The sequence below is a fragment of the Eumetopias jubatus genome, unplaced genomic scaffold (genome assembly GCF_037043125.1).
Source record: "Eumetopias jubatus isolate StellerSeaLion01/CBP00866 unplaced genomic scaffold, mEumJub1_p1.0 scaffold_9, whole genome shotgun sequence".
NCBI classification, from domain to species: Eukaryota; Metazoa; Chordata; class Mammalia; order Carnivora; family Otariidae; genus Eumetopias; species Eumetopias jubatus.
Genome location: NW_028274815.1, coordinates 139,299,909 through 139,321,840, shown reverse-complemented (window position 1 = coordinate 139,321,840; position 21,932 = coordinate 139,299,909). Strand labels below are relative to the sequence as shown.

At 60.4% G+C, this 21,932-nt stretch overlaps 1 protein-coding gene across 2 annotated transcripts in view; it reads right to left on the bottom strand.

The window, feature by feature from the left end:
- CDH4 (cadherin 4) overlaps positions 1–21,932 on the bottom strand; it is a 527,153-nt gene that overhangs the window by 4,084 nt on the left and 501,137 nt on the right. For both annotated transcript variants that reach the window (XM_028091197.1, XM_028091196.1), the window contains 4 exons: positions 20,073–20,210; positions 9,339–9,524; positions 2,531–2,784; positions 1,825–1,967 (listed from right to left, as the gene is read on the bottom strand). In XM_028091197.1, coding sequence (XP_027946998.1) covers positions 1,825–1,967; positions 2,531–2,784; positions 9,339–9,524; positions 20,073–20,210 — 721 coding nt within the window. The remainder of the gene's footprint in view (positions 1–1,824; positions 1,968–2,530; positions 2,785–9,338; positions 9,525–20,072; positions 20,211–21,932) is intronic.

Below are 21,932 nucleotides of genomic sequence, written 5' to 3'. Positions count from 1 at the left end.
CCTTCTTCCCCTAGGCTTGTTCCTTCTGGTCCCATAGTCAGCACCTCAGAGCCAGGAGCACAGGTACAAGCCCTGGCCCCTCCCTCCCATGCCCTGTGGTGTCTTCTTCCAGAACGTACTCCCTGAAATTATCTGGTTGACTTGTTTCTCATTCATCTCACTGAGGCAAGAGACTGCTGAGTTGTCCCTCAATATCCATTTCCCCTTTTGTCCTTAATAGAAGAACTGGAGCCCCAGATTTTATCTGGGGTCATCACTGCCCAGCTGTTAGACTACATTTCTCAACATCCCTCGCAGTGAAATGTGGCCTCATGGCTAAGTTCTGGCCTTCATGAGCTGGGGGTGGAAGTTCTTAGAAGGGCAGGAATGTGTCCCTGCCTGCCTTCCTCTCCTCCTGTTTGCCAGAACGTGGTCATGATGGCTGGAGCACCAGCAGACATTCTGGACCATGCCATAGCTCATGACCAGGGTGAGCCTGGTTTCTCAAACCTGACCCTAGACCCCCCAGGGCTGCCTGCCTCCAGTCCTCTTTTATGTGGGAGAAAAGAAACCTCAGTCGTGTTGAAATTTCTATCGCGGTTACATGGCTAAACCTGGTTTTAGCTGACACACAGACCTTGGGAACTTCAGCCTTGCAAGGGAAGGACTTTGGTCTGTCTGCTGCTGAGTAGTGCCCAGCGCGGAGTAGGAGCCCTGGGGTGATGACAGCGGTGGCAGCGTGCTGGCTCGGGCCAGACCCCCTCCCCGTGTGCTCGAGGACACTGGCTCACTTAATCCTTACAGCTCCAGGGGAGGGGGCAGGGTTGTCCCCACGCTACAGAGGAGGAAACCGAGGCACGGAGCAGTCAGGTCTCTTCCCAACATAAGTGGTGCTGGGACTGATCCCTGGTTCTAAATCTTCTGCCTCACTTCCTCTCCCCTCCTGTGCAGGGTTGGCTGGGTACCTGGGGCTGTGGGCCTCACCAGCTCCTGGGGTGCCCTGGGTCCAGGGAGGGGTGACCTCGGGGCCTGGAGTCCCAGCCCCCAACTGTGGAGATGCTGTCCACATCCCTTGGAAGGCCCCAGTACTCATGAACCTTCTTCCTGCCCCATGTGGGCCCCGCTGCTGCTGCCTCTGCCCAGCACCCCCTCACCCCTGCCTGGTTCACCTTCACCCCCGCTACGCCAGGCTGCTTGGGGCTCCTCATTCTGGCTCGGAGGCCTCACCGTCACCCCCTCTGAGCTCCAGGGCTCGTGCTGCTGGTGTGTGGCTTCTCATGGTTGCTTGCCCTGTCTCTGGGGCCCCTCCCCATGGCACCCCTGCTCTGACGGAGGGCTGCAGGGGTCTGAATCACAGGTGGTCAGAGCCACAGGGGGCGGCATCTCCGGGGGCTGCTTAGGGGGAGCCCCCCCCACTCTGGTGTGTGGTCAGCATGATGGGGCTGCTCGGCTAAAATGTGGTTGGAGTTCAGCTGCCCTCAGTTCACCAGGTGGGGAGCTGAGCAGCTGCTCGGGTCGCGTTCAGCCGAGACAGGACTGGACAAACCTCGGCCCGCCTCGGCCATCCTGGCTCCCCTGGTGTCCACGAGGGACGCCATGCACGAGCGAAGGGGCGCGAGTTTGCGCAGACCCGTGAGCCCGGTGGTCAGGCAGCTGCCCTTGCTCCGAATGCAGGCAGAGAGGGGGCTGCCTGGGGACGCTGAGGGACCCCCAAGGCTCTGCGCAGGACACCTGGCACGGCCCCTGCCTCCCCGCTTCCCTCCTCCGGCTTCTCCGGCCGGGGCCTCCCTCCGTCTCCCTGCCACAGAGCCCCCAGCATGGGCCGGCCCCTGGAGCAGTGCGCACCGTTGTCAGCTGCCAGGAAGGTGGCCTCATAGACGTTGTTTCTGATGTAGAGGGACTCGCGGTCAAGGACGGCTGCTGTGGTGATCTGACCGTTGGTGGCGTTAATGTGCAGCCAGTTTGCTGGGTCCGACAGCTTGGAGTACCTGAGGAGGGGGAGGTGAGGCGGTGAAGGGGAGAGCGGCCCCGAGCCCCCAGCCCCACCCTCTGCGGGGCGCCCGCCTGACACGGGGGAGCTGTCCCTGTAGCCCGCGCGCTCCGCCCTCAGCAGCGCCCCACGGTCACCATGGCGGCCGTGTTCCTGATCCTCACAAGGACCCCAGGAGGCAGGTGCTCTCCTCGCCCCTTCTTTCCAGACGGGGAGACTGAGGAACAGAGAGGGGTAAGTGACCTGCAGCGTCACAGCTGGTGACAAGGCAGCTCAGAACCAGCCTGACTCGGGAGAGTGCCGCGGGTGCTGGAAGGTCTGCCGCCTTCTTGGGTGGAGGCCACGGCGACGCGCGTGGTTTGCTGAGCGCCTGTGGCGTCTCACTGACCGTCTGGGCCCTGCTGTCCCCTGGGGGCTCCTGTGTCTCCCTGCCTGGAGGGACAACACAGGCCGGGGACTTTCTGGGGTGCAGGTTTACTGGGCATGATGGCACTCCTCTGTATGGAAAGCAAGGGAGCCCAAGGGTGGGAGCCCCCTTCTGAGGCCCGAGGGCGGACCCACCTCACGGCCTGCTGCATGAACCGGTCAGGGTCCACTGCCGAAAATGTGGTCAGTGCGGTGCCGGTGGGTACACCTTCCTCCAGGCGGATCAGCTTGTGGTTCGAGGGGAAGTAGGGCGCCTCGTTGATGTCCATGACGGAGATGGTCACTCCTGCCGTGGACTGGAAGGACATCTGGATCCCACTGGCCAGGGGCGCCTGGTTGGACACCATCACAGTCAGCATGAACGCTCTGTTCAGCTCGTAGTCTACTGCCTGGAACAAGAGAGTCCCGTGGGGGTGAGCTGACGCAGGGGCCTACGGGGCTGGCTCGGAGGCGGGAGGCCCGGTGGGTCTGCGCCTGTTCCTCCTGCCCGGCTTTGTGCCTAGGGCGCTGGTCCCAAGGGACGCTGTCTCTAGACTCCCTTGTCTCTGGCTTCGCAAGGGGTTTGCCAATAGGAGGAGAGAGTTTGGGGTAAAGGACCCCCACCGGGCCTTCCCGCCATGCCCTGGTGTGGCAGTAGCCGGGCCCCTGGGGCTCCAGCTCCCCGGCGGCGGCACCCCTCCCCGGCGCCAGCTCTCAGCAGGTGCTGCTCCCTCCAGGCTGGCGCTGGCAAGGTCAAGGCCCCCACTGCTGTTTGTCTGGGGCCTCTTGCTGGGTGCCACGGGCGGTCTCTTCTGTTGTTCTAATCCCTCCGGGTTTTGGTAATTTTTGCAGGAGCTCCAGGACACTCACACACCAGCTCTGTGGGTTCTCTACCCTCTGCACAAGGTTCCTGCATGAGCGTGGTTCCCGGTTACACCTTTTTGGGGCCCCAGGACCCCGCCTGACAAATGCTTTCAAAAGGGTTCTGTGGTCTGGGGAGCTCCTCATATTTTGGGGAGGGAGGGAAGTTGCAAGGAGGCACTTGGGGCCGAGACGGGTAACACACGTATGGACTCCAGGAGCAGGCCGGGACAGTCTCGGGGAAACCACCCAGCGAGACACTCTGCAACAGCATTGACACCCTTCCGTCCAGACGGGAGCAAGGTGACATATGCACGGGATGGCTCCCGGCGGGTCTTTGTGTCCTCATAGAGGACGCACCCTGGAGGCAGCGGGCTGGTGGTGGGGTGGGGAGGTCTGCAGTTGTAAGTAGGAGCGCGGGGGATCGGACGGAGAGCAGAAGTAGATACACAGTGGGCTGCCTTCCATGTAAAGGGGGGAGAGGAATTTGATTTTGTATTTGTTCGTATTTGCAGAAAGGAAGAGCGCAAGAGTGAACTGGAAAATGCATAAAGATGGTGGCCTGTAAGCAGAAGGGCGCGCGGGGTGGAGGGAAGGGCTGGGGCTCGGGGCTGCTGCGAGCTTACCGTCATGGAGATCGGTCTTCTACCGTCACGCTTTAGTCGTTATGTAGGAAATTAAATATGTAAAGCGATCTCTGAAAATTGCAAGCAAACCAAAGTAAAGGGAGACTATATATCAATGGGTAACATGACTCTCAAGAAAAGAATGAGTTCAGGTGACCAGGGCAATGTTCAGATGGTAGTTCTTGGTGGGATTTATTTTAAGGACTGTAATCACTGTAAAGAAATCTTAAGCTCACTTGGTCTTCTCCCTGTTGGTAGTGAGCTGGGGGTTTGTTATTTTTTAAAGCTTTTTATGTATATCTCAGGGTAAAGTAAATAAACACGTGTAATAGTGTGGTTAGGAAATAAGATTTTTGGTGTAAGAGAAACAAGATACAAGTATGAAGTCAGCAAAGTGAAGTAGAATCCGCCGGTGTTAAATCTGAATAAAACGACCATTTGAATCGGTGAAAGAAACAGGGTTGGGGTGGGCATGTGTGCATTGAAGCGTGGTGTCCTTGCTCTGCTCCTGGACCCCCAAGAGCGAGAGCAGTGAGCAGGAATGAGCCCTCCGGGGCCTGGACGCTGGTTGCCAAGTCCCAGCCCTCACTGGAGAGACGGCCGACCCGAGGGGAGGCAGGCAGCCCGCGAGATGAACTGCTTGGGCCACGATGCATGGAAACGGCTCTTGGCGGAAGGACCCAGGAACCAGCCAGAGGAGTCTCCCACTCGCCAGAGGCCAAAACCAGTCATGACTGCAGCCGACCAAAGCACACTGAGTACTCACAAACACGTGCCTCTTACCAGCCATGAGAAAATACAAACACACACACGCACCCACAATTTTGCTTATGGCTGTGGTGGGATGATTAATGGCCTCCAAAGACATCCAGGTCCAAGGGTCTGGAATCTGTGACTGTGTCGCCCTCCACGGCACAGGGACTTTGTGGGCTGATGAATTCAGGGGTCTTGCAATGGGAGCTGGCCTGGGATGACCCAGGTGGCCCGAAAGAGCATCCGAGGGGGTTTAGAAGGGGAGACGGGGGGACCTTTGGCACGGCAGCAGGCAGCGTGGGGGTCGAGGCAAAGACGGCACTGGCTCTGAGGACGGAGGAGGGCCACGGAGTCGGGACGTGGCCCGCCAACCTGGACAGAGCCAGCAAATGGAGCCACCAGAGCCCCTGGGGGGAGCCCAGCCTTCCCGGCTCTTTGGTTTCGGCCCGTTGAAACGGATTTTGGACTTCTGACTCCCAGAAGTGTGAGAGGATTGTGTGTTGTGTGGACACCCAGCTTGATGCGAGTTGTTAACAGCCCCCGCCGTAAACCGAGAGTGAACTCGGACAGCCGCTGGTCTGGATGATAAAAGGCAGCGAGTGAAGCTTTCATCTCCTTTCTCTGTTGGACTCTGTATTAGTTTCCTCTTCCGATTTAGTGGCTTAGAGCAACACAAATTTGTCGTCTTACAGTTCTGGAGGTCAGAGGTCAAAGATCAGCGTCCCTGGGCTACAGTGAGGGTGTGGGCGGGGCTGGGTCCCCCCGGAGCTTTGCCCCTTGCAGCTCCGAGAACCCACCTCCTCCACCTACAGAGCAGCCACGTGGCCCCTTGCAGTCCCTCTGGGACCTCTGCTTCTTCCCTAGGGCGCCTGGGACTCTGACCTCCTGCCTCCCTCTCCCAATCACGCTGTGAGCCCAGGGGCCCCCTGGATCTCCCGAGGGGAGATCTTATCTCAGAACGCTTGACTGACTCACATTTGCCCAGCATGTGCCGCACACGCACGGGTCCCAGGCCCGGGGCCTGGGCATGTCTGGGGGGCCGTGGCGCTGACCACGGCAGACCCGCATTTCCGTGTCCTGCGGAGCTCTTGTTGGTGAGAGGAAGCTCATTCGTACTGAATAATTCCAGCCAAGGAATGACAGAATTTTAAAAAGCACCATTCTGTACTCACTAATGAAGACGTTTCCGTGGACAAGGATCACCAGTGGATGATACAACCAGCTGATGGAGACTGACGGAGGAGTGCATATACGCAGGTGCGAGGCATCACGTGCAGACCACTCGCTGGCCATAAGGGGGTTAAAGTCAACTCTCCAGTGACGGGAATGGGCTATCACCACCTGAGCCCACCGGCCAGGCCTAGATGACTGAGTGGGACAGCCAGGCACCACGGGCCTCCTGACGTGACTCAGCCCCTGACACAAGGCCCTTCCCCGTGGACGGTCCCTGCCTAATCCCAGGTTATAGGGATGTAGGAGAGCAAAGAACAAGGTCCGCCATGAGGAGGTGATTGGACAGAGTCCGGCACGTGCGGCCTCCCATAGGCCAACCAACCCGGTGTCTGTGACAGGTCAACAGTGGGTGGAATGTTCTAGATCACGAGAGTCAAGAGATGTTGCAACCAACTGCATGCAGGGACCCTGTCCAGATCCAGATCTGGAAAACCACAGCAAAGAGACACTTTGAGGAAAATTTGGGGACACCGAGCACAGACTTGCACTGGAGGATATGAAGGGCAGACGGCTGCTTTTGTCAGGGGTGTGACAAGTGTGATAGCACGTGCGTACGGAGGCAAAACGTATTTCTGAGGGTGATGCATCCTGACTTACATAGAGATGGACGGTCATGAGGTCTGGGAGTTAAAAACCTCTTTCAGCAAGAAATAGAGATGAGACGGTCCAGAATAAGCTACTGCATCAGACTCCAGTGTGTGGACCAGACCACTCCTGTCTGTCTCCCGGGCACCCGGAGAAGCTCACGATGGACAGAACAGCGCGTGTTTCTGCTTCGAGAGGAGCTGATCTGCTGGGTCAGGAACCTGTGCTTGTGGCCGGCGGTGCCTCTCCCGACCGACCCCAAGAATCTTACAGCTGGCGCCTCGAACACTTGCCTTCTCGGCTGTGGCTACAGATGTGGCATTAAGTACGAAAAGAAGGACTTTAAAAACTAAGTAAATAATAGCAGGGGGCTGGGCCCAGGGGTTCACGGAAGCCTGATGCCAGCCCGACAGGAGGCCCTGGAGGCCGATGCCCTCCAGAGATCGGGGTTCTGGGCTGACCCCCATCGTCCTCTTCAGGTGTGATCTCCTTGTCAGCCCAAGGAAGGGGTGGTTCCTGCAGGCTCCCAGAGCCCGGCCGTGGGATAGCATGTCCCTCTGTGGCACACGCCTTGTCATGACTGGTGTCTTCCCCGCCCCTGATGGCCCCTTGTATCTTAGCGCAGTGCAGGTAGGGGTCAGCCTGGGGGAGGAAGGGGTTGGTGCGCCGCGTCCCTTGTCCACCCCCATTGCCCATCACCTCGCATGAGGCTGGGTGCTGCTCGGGTACGTTTGTGTGGGAGGGCCTTGCACCCACAGATGCTGCCCAGGCAGGTCGCCAGTCTGATCAGGTGCCCAGTGCAGAGTAACTTGGCAGCCCTTGCCTGAGGGATACTGCCCAGGACTTCAGGCCACGGACCGGTGAGCCCTCCTGCAGGTGCGGGCTTGGTGCTTCCATCCTGGACTCTAGATGCCCCCACAGCAGCCCCTGCACCCACGCTGTGTCCAGGTCCCCTCAAAACCAAGCCAGTGCCTCCAGCCCCTCCCCCCAGACCCTCAGAGAGTCATCTGGGGACGGGCCTTCTCCATTTAAATGGACAGTTTCATAAAATTGTGGTGGTTTTGTCTCCGAACAAACCACCAAAAGGAAGTAATTTTTCTCCCTGTTTATTGGTTCATGTCTCCGGGGGACACAGAATAACGCTGCATGTCGTGCATTAAGATTGTGCCACCCGTCTGAGGGAGAATGCCTTCCAGAAAGACTATTATGGCCAATAAACATCCATAGGAGGGTGAAATAAAACATATTTGTAATGGAGAAATCAATAGGTAATTTGGCCCACCAGTTTCAATTAGAGCGGCCGGGTATACTGCCGGGGCTCGGCCCAGCTGCCTCCCCAGATGGGGCAAGGACCCTCTGCTAAAAGGGGCAGGGTCTGCGGCCTCAGGAGAAGCTGCCTGGCGCGGGTGCAGGTGGTGCGGGGCAGGGCTGGGGGACCCCCGCTCCAGGGCCGGCGGGAGGCTTGGGGGCATTCGCTTCTGGGCACTGCTGCCCTGGGAGCTGGTCCCTGCAGGACTGCAGGGGCTGGAGGGGGGGTGCCCGCTCCCCTGGGACTCCTGCCAGCCCCACCCCGGCCTCGGCCCCTGAACCAGAGCTTGTTCACTGCCCCCCAAGCCTCAGTGCTGCTGAGGGGCGAGCGGGAGAGGCCGCTTCTTGGCTTTTCTGCCTCAGAAGCTGAGGTCCAGGCGTGAGGCAGGAGAAGGGCCTGGGGTTGGTCTGAGCCTGGAAGAGATGGTGGTTTCATGGCTGGAGCTGGGGGGGGGTGGCGAGGCAGAGGGCGCACCCGAGGAGGCTGGGCACGGTGACGGACGCCCACTGGGGCTGGTGGTCTGAGGGCAGAGCTGCTGTGCCCCAGCTTGGCTGCAGCCTGGGAGGTGGCAGGCCCGGCATGTGGGGCAGGATGGGGCCGGGGGGCACGGGGGGCAGGGCAGGGGTCAGGAAGACCCGCACCAGGCAACTGGGCACTTCCTTTGACAGGCATGCAGCCAGGATCTGTGCGAGATGGCTGAGGGCCGGGCTGTCCACACACGTCTACGCGGCACCTCGCCTGCCCCCAAAGCAGCGAGGTCCTGGTCCAGGAGTCCACCACCTGGGGGCACGGAGGCTGGAAACACCAGCAGGTTGCTGGACAGACGGGAGGGCTCACCGCCGGGTGTGCGGCCTCTGGCACGTACCTGCCCGAGAACATCGCAGAAGCTCCCTCCCCACACCCCCGCTGCAGACTGTCGCCTCCTACAGGCTGGGGCAGTGACGGGTCCGGGCCGCAGTGCGTGAACACGGCACGTGGCCTGGGGGCCCCTGGCGGGACTGAAATGACCTTCCTTGTGCCCTGGGGAGTGCATGGGAGCCCGGCCGCTCCCTGTCGACGTGACGATGTTCAGTGGTGACACAGCTGCTTCTGTTAGCTGTGCCCTCACCGTGTGCCCGGCGCTGTGCCAGGCAGGACCTGCTGTGATGTTGGCGACAGCCCTGGGCATAGGCCCCTCGTCTGGGGCACCAAGGGCGACAGGCCCACGCGAGGGGTAAGTGAGCGAAGAGCCAGCCCGGGAATCCAAGAACATTTGCCCCCCCACCCCCAGGCAGCAGACTCCCCCCACTGCCTCGCACCCCCCACGCCTCCTCCCGGCCACCCCTCTGCAAGAGAATGTCTGAAAGCACAGTGTCTCTACCAAAGGATGCAAAAATAACCTGAAAATGCTTTCTAAGGTGAAGCATCTTGCCTTAAACAGACTTTAAGTGGAGAGTTCAGAGAAAACCAGGTCCTCGTGAAGCCTGCCTCTGGCACGAGCAGGGGCGTGCAGTCCTTTGTCCCCGGATAACCCCGTATCATTTCTGTTCATCTGTCCCAGGGCGGTGGCGGGGGACAGAACCGATGCCGGCCGGCAGGAAGCGAGGAGAGTACCCACCTTCACCACGGTGACCATGCCCTCGTTGGTGACGGGGTCCGTGCGGATGCTGAAGTGTCCTGAGGGGTCCCCGCTGATGATGCGGTAGAAGGCATTCCAGTTGGGCGAGTGGGGCTGATCTCGGTCCATGACAGTGAGGTTTGCGACCACCACCTCCACCTGGTTTTCGGGGACCTCCCCAGCGTACTGCGGAGCGTAAGGAAAGACAACGTTCTGAACCCGTGCAGAAGCCTGGAGAGGTCGGAAGAGACTCTCTACCAACCCCTTGGGGGGTGCCCTCTGCCTCCAGCTTCTCTCGCACACGGGGACCCCACACCCATTCCACGGGCACGGTGGCATCTCCAGAGGGCTCTGGTTCCTCCAGCTGTACCCACCACCCAGCTCTAGACCCAGCCTCACCTGCACACGCACACCAGCCTCCCTCTTAAACCCCCCAGGCCTTTCCCTCATGCCCTGGAGCCCCGTGCAACAGCGGGGACGCACGAGAGACTCTAAGGTACATTTGCAGGATGGGAGCCAGATAGCAGTAGGGGCTTCCCCCGGACAATCCTGGCTGGGGTCCTGCCATCCCAGCGGCCCCACCATCGGCTCAGGGCTTGGGGTCCGCGGCTACAGATTTGTGATGACCGACCACGGAGCCTTTTCTCCTGCCAAGCACTATGGGGGCTGCAAGCCCCTCCCGTCAGTGGGGGTGGTTCAAGCCGAGATGGTTGTGTGCAGGGAAAGGCAGTGTGTGTGTGTGTGTGTGTGTGTGTGTGTGTGTGTTGGTGTTGGGTGCTGGTAGGAATCTGAGCGCCCCTATGGAGTGAAATCACTGCTCAGGGCTGGCCCCATGGGCGTGTGGCCTGTGCAGCTGTGGCCCCATGTGGAAGGGCCCTGAGTTTGGTCAAATGCTCTCACTGTCTTGAAATTCTTTTTTTTAAGATTTTATTTATTTATTTGACAGAGAGAGACACAGTGAGAGAGGGAACACAAGCAGGGGGAGGGGGAGAGGGAGAAGCAGGCTTCCCGCTGAGCAGGGAGCCCGATGTGGGGCTCGATCCCAGGACCCCGGGACCATGACCTGAGCCGAAGGCAGATGCCCAAAGACTGAGCCACCCAGGCGCCCCTTGAAATTCTTAATAGTTTGTGAACTAGCGGCCCGTTCTGTTATTTTGCACTGGGTCCTGCAGTTTGTGTGGCCAGCCCCATCACTAGGCAGCGTGGTTTTGAGCTACAAACCTGGGGATGGAGCTTGGACAGAGATCTAGGGTGTCTGGCTGTCGTCGCGGCGGTGCAGCCCGACAGTGGCCTCCACGCTGCACCAGGCACCCCTCGGGCATTACTTCTCTGGTCCCCAGGGTAGCCCTGTACTCATCCCCATTTTACAGATGAAGCGGAGGGGTTAGGAGACCCTGGGGTCCACAAAGGGGCACGCAGAGTGTCAGCTCTAAGGATCCGTCCCCCCAGTCACGGCGGTGGGGTCACGGGATGCAGACGAAGGAGTCCAGACACGGGCTTGGTCGTTGTCCCAGGCAGCTGGGCTCTGAGCCTCATCCTGCTGGCTCCCCCCCGCACCCCCGGCACCTGCCTGATGTCAGTAGGAGGCGGTGCCCAAGCCTCACGTGGCTCCCTGTTTCTACCACCTGCCATGGCACAATCCCTCTGGCCACACCCAGGGCAGCTACCCTGCCTTGTGCCCTCTCGGGGCCTGCAGCCCAGATATGCCTGTGCATGCCCTAGGACAGACATGGGGCTGCGTTATGCCAGAGGACAGCCGTCCTGTGCACCTGGGGCACCAGGCTGGGCCTTGTCTGCTCCAGAACCAACTCACTGCCCCTGAGTGAGTGTCACAAAGCCTGGTGAAGTTCCTATGGCTCTGAGTCCACAGCCACCATCTGGGGTCTCTCACATCCAGTGCTGACTGCAGCCCAGGGGCCAGGCCCCCACACATGTCGGCCCAGAGCCCTTGTATGTGTCCCACGGGGCCCCCCGTGCAGCACCGGCTGGATGGGCTGGCTCTCCAGGGGACCCTCTCCTCCTGGGCGAGACAGGGGTGGGCAGTGGGACCTGCTCTGGATGCCAGCTGATGGGTGCGGCATCCCGGCTTCTGGCTCTCTCCATCGGGAGCTTGGTACTTCCTGGAGAGACTGGGCGCTTCGAGCCCACATCTGGGCCTCGACGGTTGCGATGGTTTTCTGCTCCGAGTACTTACAAATTCAAGCCTCAGCTGGTGGTTGGGGAGGAGGTCCTGGGGTGCAATGCACAGAAAACTGGGCCGCAGTGGCTTGAACACGGGGGCTTGACTTCCCAGGACAGGGAGCCGGAAGGCCGAGGGTGGCCATCAGTGGCTGTGGGTGTCAGCGACGTTGGGGCTGGTGGCTCTGTCCTTCTCTGGCTTGAGGTCAGAGCACAGCAGCCCAGCCTGTCCTGTCTGTGCTGGGTGACAGTGAAGGACGGCCCCTCCGGCACGTGTGTCTGAGTGATAGCATCTGCTGGGCTGACCGTCTACGGATGGATGGGGACACTGAGGCCTAGCAGCTTCTGTTCCGAGTCACTTTGCATGAGAAAGAGAAGAAGTGGGGTCCAGACTCACCCAAACGACCAGGGTGCGCACAGTGTGCCCACTGTGAGCGAGGCCAAACGACCAGGGTGCGCACAGTGTGGCCACTGTGAGCGAGGCACAGGGGATCTGGGGCCCCAGGCTGGTGGCAAATATGTGCGGATGACGCAGACGGGGGCGAATGGATGAGCGAGCTGACGTGCAGACCGGCGACGGTCAGAGCGATGGGGGAATCGCAAGCCCCTCCCCAAGGCCGCTGCCTCCTGGGAGGGAAGGGCTCCTTTCAACCCCAGGCCAGAGCGCAGGCCTTCACCTGAACTTCGGAGGCTCCCCCATCAGCCTTTTGGACTCCCGGCCTCCATGCTCCGCTGGAAACCCCACAGCCCGCCGCCCAGGCGCACACAAATGGCCCCCGTCTGTCACCTGGCACGCGCAAGCCTTCCAACCCCGATACCATCACCTTGTTAACAGGAAAAGGTGTGAATTTATCCCAAGAGGGATCTCGCCCGGTGGGACCGGTGCTGTCTGGGACAGCGGCCCTCCAACACAGTCCACTCAGCAGCACGGGATCCTTACGCCTGGTGCTGGCGACAGGCCCGACACACCTGGCCCTCAGGTTTCACGAGCACTCGCATCCTCCTGCAGCTCCCCTCGGGTCAGACGACTGGGGTGGGTCCTGGTGTTGCCCCCTGAGAGCCGAGTCTCGGGTGGGCCTCCGTGGGACACTGCACTGGCCTGAGAGGCTCCTCCAGCTGCTCTGGTCTCTGCTCCGGAGTGGGCGCTCCTTCCCCGGACTTCACAGCACACGGGAGACCTGTGTGTCCCCGAGTCTGATTCCTTGCAGACCCTGGTGAAGTTTATTCCAAGAGTCTATTTTAATTCGTGCAAGTTTAATAAAGGTTCACAAAGAAGGGCCTTAAGCTGATAAATCTGGCTTAGGATTTTCTTATTAACTTTCCCTGGCCATAATGAGTTTTTAATTTAATTTTTTCAGATTTTCAGGCACAGGGAAAGCCTCTTCCATGCCTCATGGGAGGCAAAGGCAGATATTTGGGAAAGAAGGAGTTTTAAGATCATTGGAACAGAGTGTCTCGCCTAGATGGTAATCCAGAATTCAAATGTAGCCCTGTCCTGAGGGACAGGGAGGATTTCATCCAGCACAAACCCAGCTCTGAGGCTGAACTCCGCAGGGCTCCCAGGGGAGCGTCACATTAGCATAGAGGAGGGTTAAGGTGAGAACAGTGAAGCCCAGCCAGGATCCAGAGAGGACCAAGAGGGACAGCCGGCCCACACCCAGGCCCCGTGGGTCCTCCAGGCACCCACACCACGTGGGACACACCATGACCCGAGGCTGCCCTTCTGTTTCTGTTCCAAAACAGCCTAACCACACTTGGGCTGGAGGACCTGACCCTCCTCTAGCTGCCCCTTGGGGTGCAGGACACCCCTCTCCCTCTGGCCCGTGGCCTCTGCATTGGTGCGGGCAGCTCACTGGGAGGGGGCGCCCTCCCCGACCAGGACCTCGGGGACCCATCGCTGTCATAAGCAGAGCCTTGAGAGTTGGCCCGGGAGCCCCTGTCTGGCCGGGACGTGGCGGTGCCTCCATGGGCTCGGAACAGGAAGGGCTTCGGGGACTGGGTGGGCGCCGGGGGAGGGGCTCCCACGGAACCCCACCCGGGGACACGCCAGTACCGTGCCTTCAGTCATCCGTAGCTTCTGTTGGAAAACGTATGGATGTGCCTCTGGACACTCTGATAGGTTTTATTTTCTGAAATTTACTTTTCAGTCCCAGAAATTAATCATGATGACTTTTGGGCTCTGAGTTCAGGATCAGAATCAGATTGGGGGATCAGCGGCTCCTAAGCAACCCACAGGCAGTCTTCCTTGACCCTGCGTGTGACGGGGGAGGGACTGAGGTCTGGGGGCCGGGAGGCTATTCCCTGGCCAACCCCTCTGAGCCGCTGTCCCCACCCCGTGGAGCTGTCGCACGAAAGGGTAGATGACACATGGGAAAGTGCTCCTTCCAAGGACACAGCTCAGGGAAAAGGACCCAGCGATTAGCTAACAATATACCTCGGACTCTCCCCTCCCCGGTGTTTTGGGTCACAGACGGGGTTTGCTGACCACAGGTTGGGCCACAGTTCAAGCCGCTTGCTTCTGCCCGGGGAGGAGCCACGTTGCTGACAAGAACCATTACTAATAGCCGAGCAACAACCACCCTCGTTGTCTTGATCACGTCTCCTTGAGTGCCAGCCACCTGTTCCGGGACCCATGTGCAGGTGCGCACCCCGCCAGGCAGGAGCTGATGCTCCCCCACAGCTCAGGTGACGATACAGAGACACAGAGGCTCCAGGGCCTGCCTGAGGTCAGCCACTGGCCGGTGTCGGAGCCTCGTTACCTGCCAGGAGCCTGACCCCAGCCTCTGGCCCCCCACTTCTGCATGGGTGCAGTGGGGCTCCCGGGGGTCGAGGAAAGTGTCATCGTTGGGAAGTGGGCACTGGCCTGTCAGGTGATGTCAGGTGGGGCCAGGCTCTCTGGCCTCCTGTCTCCTCGGTGCTCAGAGAAGCTATCTCCGATTCATTATCTATGGCAGAGGCTTGGCACCAAGTGCCTGAGCACAATTAAGGGCGATGGGTCTGTTCCAATTTTGAGATGTCAGATTCTTATTCTCAGGAACTCAGGCTGAGTTGAAATTTCTCCCTTCTCCTGGGTTTGTGGACTAAGTCGAAAAGCTGAGGATGCTGGGGATTCCCAGGGCTTGGGCCAGAGCCCACTTGCGGGCGATGGGGTTCTGAGGCTAGCCCATGGTCTAACCCCAAAGCCAAGGCGGCCCTTCCATCCAGGCAGGCAGGCCCCCTCGAGGATGGAACTTCAAGTTTTATCCCAAGAAAAGCCTTAAAAACGTGGGGGCCCCAGCCTCACAGGACCCAGGTCTCCCCAGTTCATTGCCTCTGCCTCTGGCAAACCATTTCTAACTCCTCTGAAGGTGACCTGTGCGCAAGAGGGGCTGAGCTTGCCGTGGCCCTCGCCGGCCTCCACAATGATGCCCCATCTCTGGAGAGCCCTGGCGGGGTGGGGCGGGGGCACCACGACCGTTCTCCCTTTTCTTTGTAACATTTACTTGAATATTAGTTTACCCAAATTCATTTTTTTAACACGTAATTTTATTCATGCTTGCCTTGGTATGGGGCGTAGGCCATGCAGTCAGAACGTGTGATAGAGGGAAATGCGTCCCATCAGCCACAACTCCTGAACAGCAAAAATGCTGTACCTTAATGACTTCTTACCCCCCCAACAATAGTTGAGGGAACCAGGCAGAGATCGAATGATCTGGCAACTGCGCAGGGAGCCCTGCACCTGATGTCAGAGCTGGGGCAGGACTCACGTGTGTCGAGGCTGAACCTGTTCTGCTCAGGGCCCTGCGGTGGAGGGCTGGCTGCTGTCCGTGGCACTTACAGACCAGAGGACAGCATCGTTTAAGGCATTAACTCTCGTGGAGATCAGCGGATGCTCCTGACATCACCTCGGGACCGTATGTCACTTCAGGGTGAAGTGGGGACATTCGGAGAGGTTCAGCTATCAGCCCACGGTCGCACAGCTAGCAGGGGCCGAGTCAGGGCTAATGAGGGGCTTCCTGACTCCAGGAGACCCTTCCGTGGGCATGTGAGGGGCCTGGGCTGGTGGAAAGGGCCTGGGACACTGGGGGTCCAGGGCCTCCCACCAAGACCCCAGGATAAGGCTAACAGGAGCCCCTGGGGCAGAGTGCAGGTTGTGTCCTGGGGGCCTCAGCCCCTAGCCCGGCAGACCCCCACATTCATCCTTGAGGGAGTGTGGAGCGGGCCGGCTGAACGGCCTGACGGCCCCGCAGCAGGCTGCCCTCTACCCCCGCGTGCGGCACAGGCAAAAGGAAACTAACTTTTAATTAACATTTAAGAATAGGAACCGGATCCTGCAAATCCCTCTCATCTCTGCAGTTTCTGCTGATTGTTCTTGATTAAGCTTGATAAAAATAGCCGGGCTGCGTGCAGGGATGTGGCCAGCCCTCGGCCCTGCCCACCCCTCTGTGCCAAGCTGACAGTGTACTGGGGCCCCGCCCAGCACCCGTCTCAAGGAACACGCCACGGGCCACCCTGACCCCCTACTGAGCCCACGGTCACTGGGACGGTAGCCCTCAGGTGTGGGAGATGGAGTACGTTCCCTGCCGGGAACCCGGTCCTGACCGCAGCGGCCCGCACTTCTGACGAGCGAGGCCGAGCTGCCGCGTGCTCTCTGGGCCCACCAACATCAGGATCTGAGGTGCCGCTGAGCACCTCAGCCTTCATCCTCATACTCTTCTCCAGGCCCGGAGCCTGCCCGAGGCCGCCTGGGGCACAGGAGAGGCAGGTGCAACGTCCCCGGGAGCCAGGCTGTGCCCACCTTCCCTTCATCTGGCTGTGTGGGCAGGAGTCCTCCCCAGAACGCCCTCCAAGTCACCTTCCGGGGCCGGATGCTCCTTCTGTCCAGGGTCTCAGTGTGGATCCTGTGGCGCCCAAGTCTCAGAGGTGTGTGCGGATCAAGGGACATCCTCCATCCCTACCCTCGTGGGGACGCCCAGCCCCGGGAGGCGGAAGGGCACCCTTCACACAACCCTCCCTGTCCTCACTCCATCATGGGCCCTCCCAGGACCAGCATTTCCGGGGGACCCAAGGGTGTTTTCACTGTGGCTGCCGTGCGGAAGGGAAGACAGCTTTCAGACTCGGAGGACCGGCTGTCACAGCTGGATCGGGGCCGGGACAGCGGGCAGAAGGCCTGCCCTCCAGGAGAAGGTGCGGGGCAGCCCGGGGCCCTTGCTGGAGTTGCAGAAGATGCTCCACCCCAGAAGGGGACAGAAGACACACTTGGGATCCGGAAGGACAGCTGGGTGGCACAAACAGGGGGTAGCCGAGGAAGCAGGCGCTCTGGGTTTGACGGTCTCTCTGTGTGGCTTCGGGTTGCCTGGAACTAGCCTTCTGGGCCTCAGTTGTCTCTGGTGGCCGTTTACCTGAAGGCCTCAGGGGCCACGTCAGGGAAAACCCCTCAGGAAATACACAGAAGCTTCCAGACACGAGGGCCCTGACGCATAGGACTCCCTGTCATGGACGTGCGGCATTTTGCGGTCCCGGCGGCAGAGTGCACAGGCGCGGGCTGTTCTTCTCATTCCTGCTCTGGCAGCTCTCCCGTGAGCCTGACATTATTCCCAACAAGCACTGAGCAAAATCTCAGGGCCACTCAGGGTCTGCGGATGTGGAAGTCTCCCAGACACATCGTGAGGGAAAAAACAGAAGCCAGACAACAGCAGGTGTAGGGTGCGAGTGCCCGGTGGAGGCGGGAGAGGGCGGGAGCGGACGCCTTCTTCGTGGCCGGTCACTTCATACCTTTTAAATTCCTGTACCGCGTGTGAATCACCTAACAGAGAGCTCACATCGGTCTTTAAAAAGGAGAAAATGAATAAGTGAAGCCAGTGGCTCACGGATGGTCCGGAGGTCCGCGCTGAACGTGGAGAAACCCCCGGAACGTGGGAGTATGTCCAGCCGCACACAGATGTGCTCCAAAGATGCTCTGCTGGATGAAAGAAGCCGGACTCCACCGAATCACGTGCTCTGCATGACGCCATCCATGTGATGGAGCGAGGTTGTAGCACAGGCCAAGGTCACCTTGGCGATGGACGCGGTGGGTGGGGGGCTGCTCCGGGGACGGGCACGAGGTTGTTCCTGGTTGGTGGCAAAGATGTGTGCATCATACCACATTCCTGTCACACAATGAGCAAAACCTCGACCTGACTCGAAGCAGGAGAGCCACAGGTCTCTCTGGGAGCTCGTGTCTTGGAGAGGACGGGATGTGCCTGCTTCAGCTCCCGGTAAGTTAGGACACCAGCCAACCATCTTGTGCGTAGAAGACGGAGTCAGGCTGTGTGGGGGCAGGAGGGTGGGCGAGGGCTCCGGTCTGCCTCTGGCTGGAGCCCACTGGCTTTTTGCCCATCACTGTAGCTACTGGTATGTGTGTGATCGCCTGCCCTCCCTGGCTGGCCACACCTTCTGCAGAGCGCCTAGGTGCAAGCTTGGACCAGGATTGGGACACAGGTGAGGGCTCTGAGCATCCTGTTCCAGTCCCTGGGGGTTTTAGCCAAATCCTGACTCCCAGCGATGCCTCCTCCAGTGCTCCACTGGTGTGCTTTTCACCAAACCCATGGTGGCCCGAGGTGACCAGCAGGGCTGGACGGAGTCTTCCCCTCCCCGGTCACCCTGGTGCCTCCTGCCTGGAAGCACATCCTTTAGTCCCACCAGGGACAATTGGCTTGCTTTCCTTCTGCCCTGGTTTCCATGGTGACAGTGGAGGTCCCGAGGCTGTTTCCCAGGGGGGACCTGGGGGTCCTGGTGGTCAGGAGGGCTGGTGCCCCTGCCCCACCAGACAACTAGGATCCACAGGCTGGTACCAGGACAAGAGCGTGTTCCTGGGAGCAGTGTCCTCTCGCCTGGGCACCTGCTGTGTGCCATCTGAGACTCCTGCCTCAGCAGATGGGTTCTGAGCATTGTGAGGTGCCCACCACTGCCCCACCACCGCCAGGGACAATGCCAGAAGCCTGGCTTGGGACTGGCTGCAGTCCTCACTGCAAAGTTACCTGGGGGAGGTTTCCTGCGCTCATGCTCGCCTGAGAGTGTTGCCCTCATGCCCCAGCACAGGTGTGGTGTGTCCTAAAGACAGCTGTGTGTTCTCGTCATCACAGAAAGAGGCGCAGGGTGGAAGGAGGAAGGACAGCTGGTCTCCGGCCAGGTGTGGGCAAGGCCCTGCTGGGGGCTGAGCCTGGGCGTCATTATTCTCCCAGGTCTCTAGGGAGCTGCTTCGCCCATGTCCAAGCTACACAGGACCCTGGCCCTGAGCCTTTCCTGCCATTGCTCTCTGGCTCAGGATTGAAATGGAAGCCCGCCACTGCTGACCAGGGGGGCTGGGGCCGCGCTGCTCCCCCTGCATGCGGCCTGCCATCTGCCCACTAGATGGCGCTGTGCCCTCACGGGTGAGGTCGTGGCGCCAGGGCCAAGGGTGCGGGAAGTGGGGGTGCGGGGGTGCAGGGGCATGGGATCTGGGACCCTGTGATTCGGGGGCAGGAGCACTCAGGGCGTGGGGCATGGGGAAGCAGGTGAGGGGATGCTCGGGCACTGGGGTGGGGCTTGCCCCTGGGACTCTGGCCTGTGAGAGGCCTTCCTGGCGATGACCAGCTCTGGGGAGAAGGAGGGGTCTCGGGTCTGTCTCCCACCTCCTCCCCTCCCATCCCTACTCCTTGCTGCAGAATCAGCACAGCTTCTGGGGTCCAATCCCAGCTGCTCCCACTTAGGGTCTAGCGGTGTGGGTTTGGGCCAGTGACTTGGCCTTTCTGAGCCTCGGCGTTCCCCCTTCCCCGGGAGGGGGGCACTAGAACCTGGCAGGGGAGGGCTCCCAGCGTGGCTTGTGTGGTGCCTTTTACTGTTACTACTGTCGCACCCTTGTCCCCTTGGCCCTCCAGTGGCCTGGACCCCAGGACAGGGGAGGCTCCAAGAGGCGATCCGGAAACCCGCGGGGCAGCTGCAACCTGCTGGAGTCCCTGTGACTCAGGGGCTCTAGCTTCCGAATGCACATGCACGAGTGTCCACCAAGGACGCTGGGTCACTTATGTCTGGAGCAGCCCGGTGTGGGGCTCCGCGGCAGCCCACCAGCCATGCCTCAAGGGGAAGAGCTCCCGGTCCCCACCCTCCAGGTCTCTGCTCACAGGAGGCTGCAGAGCGTAGCTCCTCCTGTAGGGACTGGCCTGTCCCCGGCCGAGGCCCCACCTGGGCATCCGCCAGCAGGTCCCACTGTGCACACCGCCACACGCATGCCTCCAAAAGTGGCTAAGCCCAAATACCACTGGTCAATTCTGGATTCAGAAAGAGTGTCCAGCCCACTTGGTCCCAGACACTTCTCGGGGCGTCACTGGTCGCTCCGTGTCGGGCCTCCCAGTGCTGGATCGGAGCACAACCCCCTTCCCCCAGGCCAGCTCCTGGGCAGCGCCTCCGGCCTCTCCTGCTGCAGACACCTGGGGCGGCGCCACTCCGCATCAGCTCCTGCCGCCCAGTGTCGCGGGGCCGCCGCTAGCCGTCAGGCTCCTTCCGTCAGATGCAGCGAGGAGAGCAGCCAGCCGGCTGCCCGGGGGCGCGACCACTCACCGTGCTCGCCGTGAACTCCGGCGGGTTGTCATTCACGTCCGTCACCGTGATGATGGCCGTGGCTGTGTTCGAGAGGCCGTAGTTGAGGTTCCCCTCCATGTCTGTGGCTTGGATGATGACGGTGTACTGCTGAACTTTCTGGAAGGAACGGGGTGGGAAGGCACAGCGCATCAGTCTGGGTCTCAGTTTACAGGCTGCTCATCCTTTTCATCAAAACACGTGCTCCCCATGGCCCCGTCCCTGTGGCGGGTCGGGACCGCGGGGCCCCCGGGAGCTCTCGTCCCCCACCCTGCTGCAAGGACGTTCCCCTTTGCTTGCTGTGGGCAATAGCGCAGCACCAAGAGGCCTGGCTGCTTTCTTCTCAGCGGCCCCGGCTTCGACAGGTACAATCGTGTTTGGTGCCGAGAGAGAGGAGAACGGGGGTGCCCAGAGAGCACCGTGCTGCGTCGGGCTTGGAAAACCAGGGATGGACACTTTGCAGAGAGAGGGACGCTCCTACAGACGGGCCAGGCCCCCGTTACCTGCCCTCGGACTGGCCTCTGCACCCGCGGCTCCCACCCCAGTTCCGACTATCTAGGTCCTGTGCTGTCACTACCTCGTCGTCACCAGACTGAGCTCTGGGAGACCACAGCTGTCCCACTCACCCCATGTCCCCAGGGCCGACGGCCGCGCCCAGCACATAGCTCAGAGAATGTGCATTAAACGTTCCTAAGTGACCGTCAGTGACAACAGAGATGCTGAAGAATGGCGAGCCTGTCCACCGAGGTCCCAGGGGCCCGATATGGCATCCGGGCATTTGTGGACAGCTGGGAGTCACTGAGGGGCTTTGAGGGAAATCACATGATCCAATGCGTGCATACGATGGGTCAGGCCGGCACACCACGGCCCACGGGCCACATCTACTTGCCACTGCTCGGTTTTGTCAATAACGTTGTATCAGTACAGGGCCACATCCGTTCATTTGCACACTGTGGCTGTTTTTGCACAACAGCTGAGTGACAGTGACAGAGATCACGTGGCCTGCAGAGCTTGAGAATCGGCTGTGGGGCCCTTTACAGAAGATGTGTGTCGGCTCTGGGCCCCGACTCCGGGCAGCATCAGCCAGGAACTTGCAGGGCAGGCTTGGCGGGGACGCCACAAACTTCTGGGGGAGCCAGGGCTGGGGAAAGCAGGGCAGGCTTCTGGAGGAGGTGGCATGTGCTGCCCGGAGGTGACAGGGCAGATTGGGGACCAAACCAGGCTGTCAGTCTGGCTGGGCCACCGGCTGGGGTGGGGGCTCTTGGGGCTCAGGAGTGTCCGCACACTTTTTCCCACCTAGACTTGTTCTCGTCCTCCCATTGGTCAAGCCCACGGTCCCACGTGGCTGTGACCGTGGCTCGGGGGGGGGGGTCCAGCCTAGCCTACTCCAGGGCGGGCGGGCAGGGGTCTGGGGGGGCTCTTGCCCCCACCCTCCCCCCACTGCTTCACCCCGGCTGTCGTTTCAGCTCTTCTGTGGTCCCTGGGTCTCTCCTTCAAGGGGACTATTAGCTGGGGGGTGGGTCATGGGGAGGTGCAATCAGGGCGGGGCTCCTTAGCGGGCCCCCGGGGTGCTGGACGTGAGGGGAGGGGTGGCGGCAGTGCCCCCCGTGGGAGGCTGTGTGCCTGGACTCCAGCCTGGTGCCCGGTCCACGGTAGGCTCTCCAGCTGTGTTCGTTAAAGGAATTGAGTAAATGACTAAAACAGTTAACATTTGTGAAAATGGGTAGAACTTGCAACCAAGGAGACATGAAACAAATAATAGAAATAGCTTATATCTGCCTGGGTGCTGCGTCACGTTTCAAAAGTTTTCTCTTAAAAGATTAACCTTTGGGGCGCCTGGGT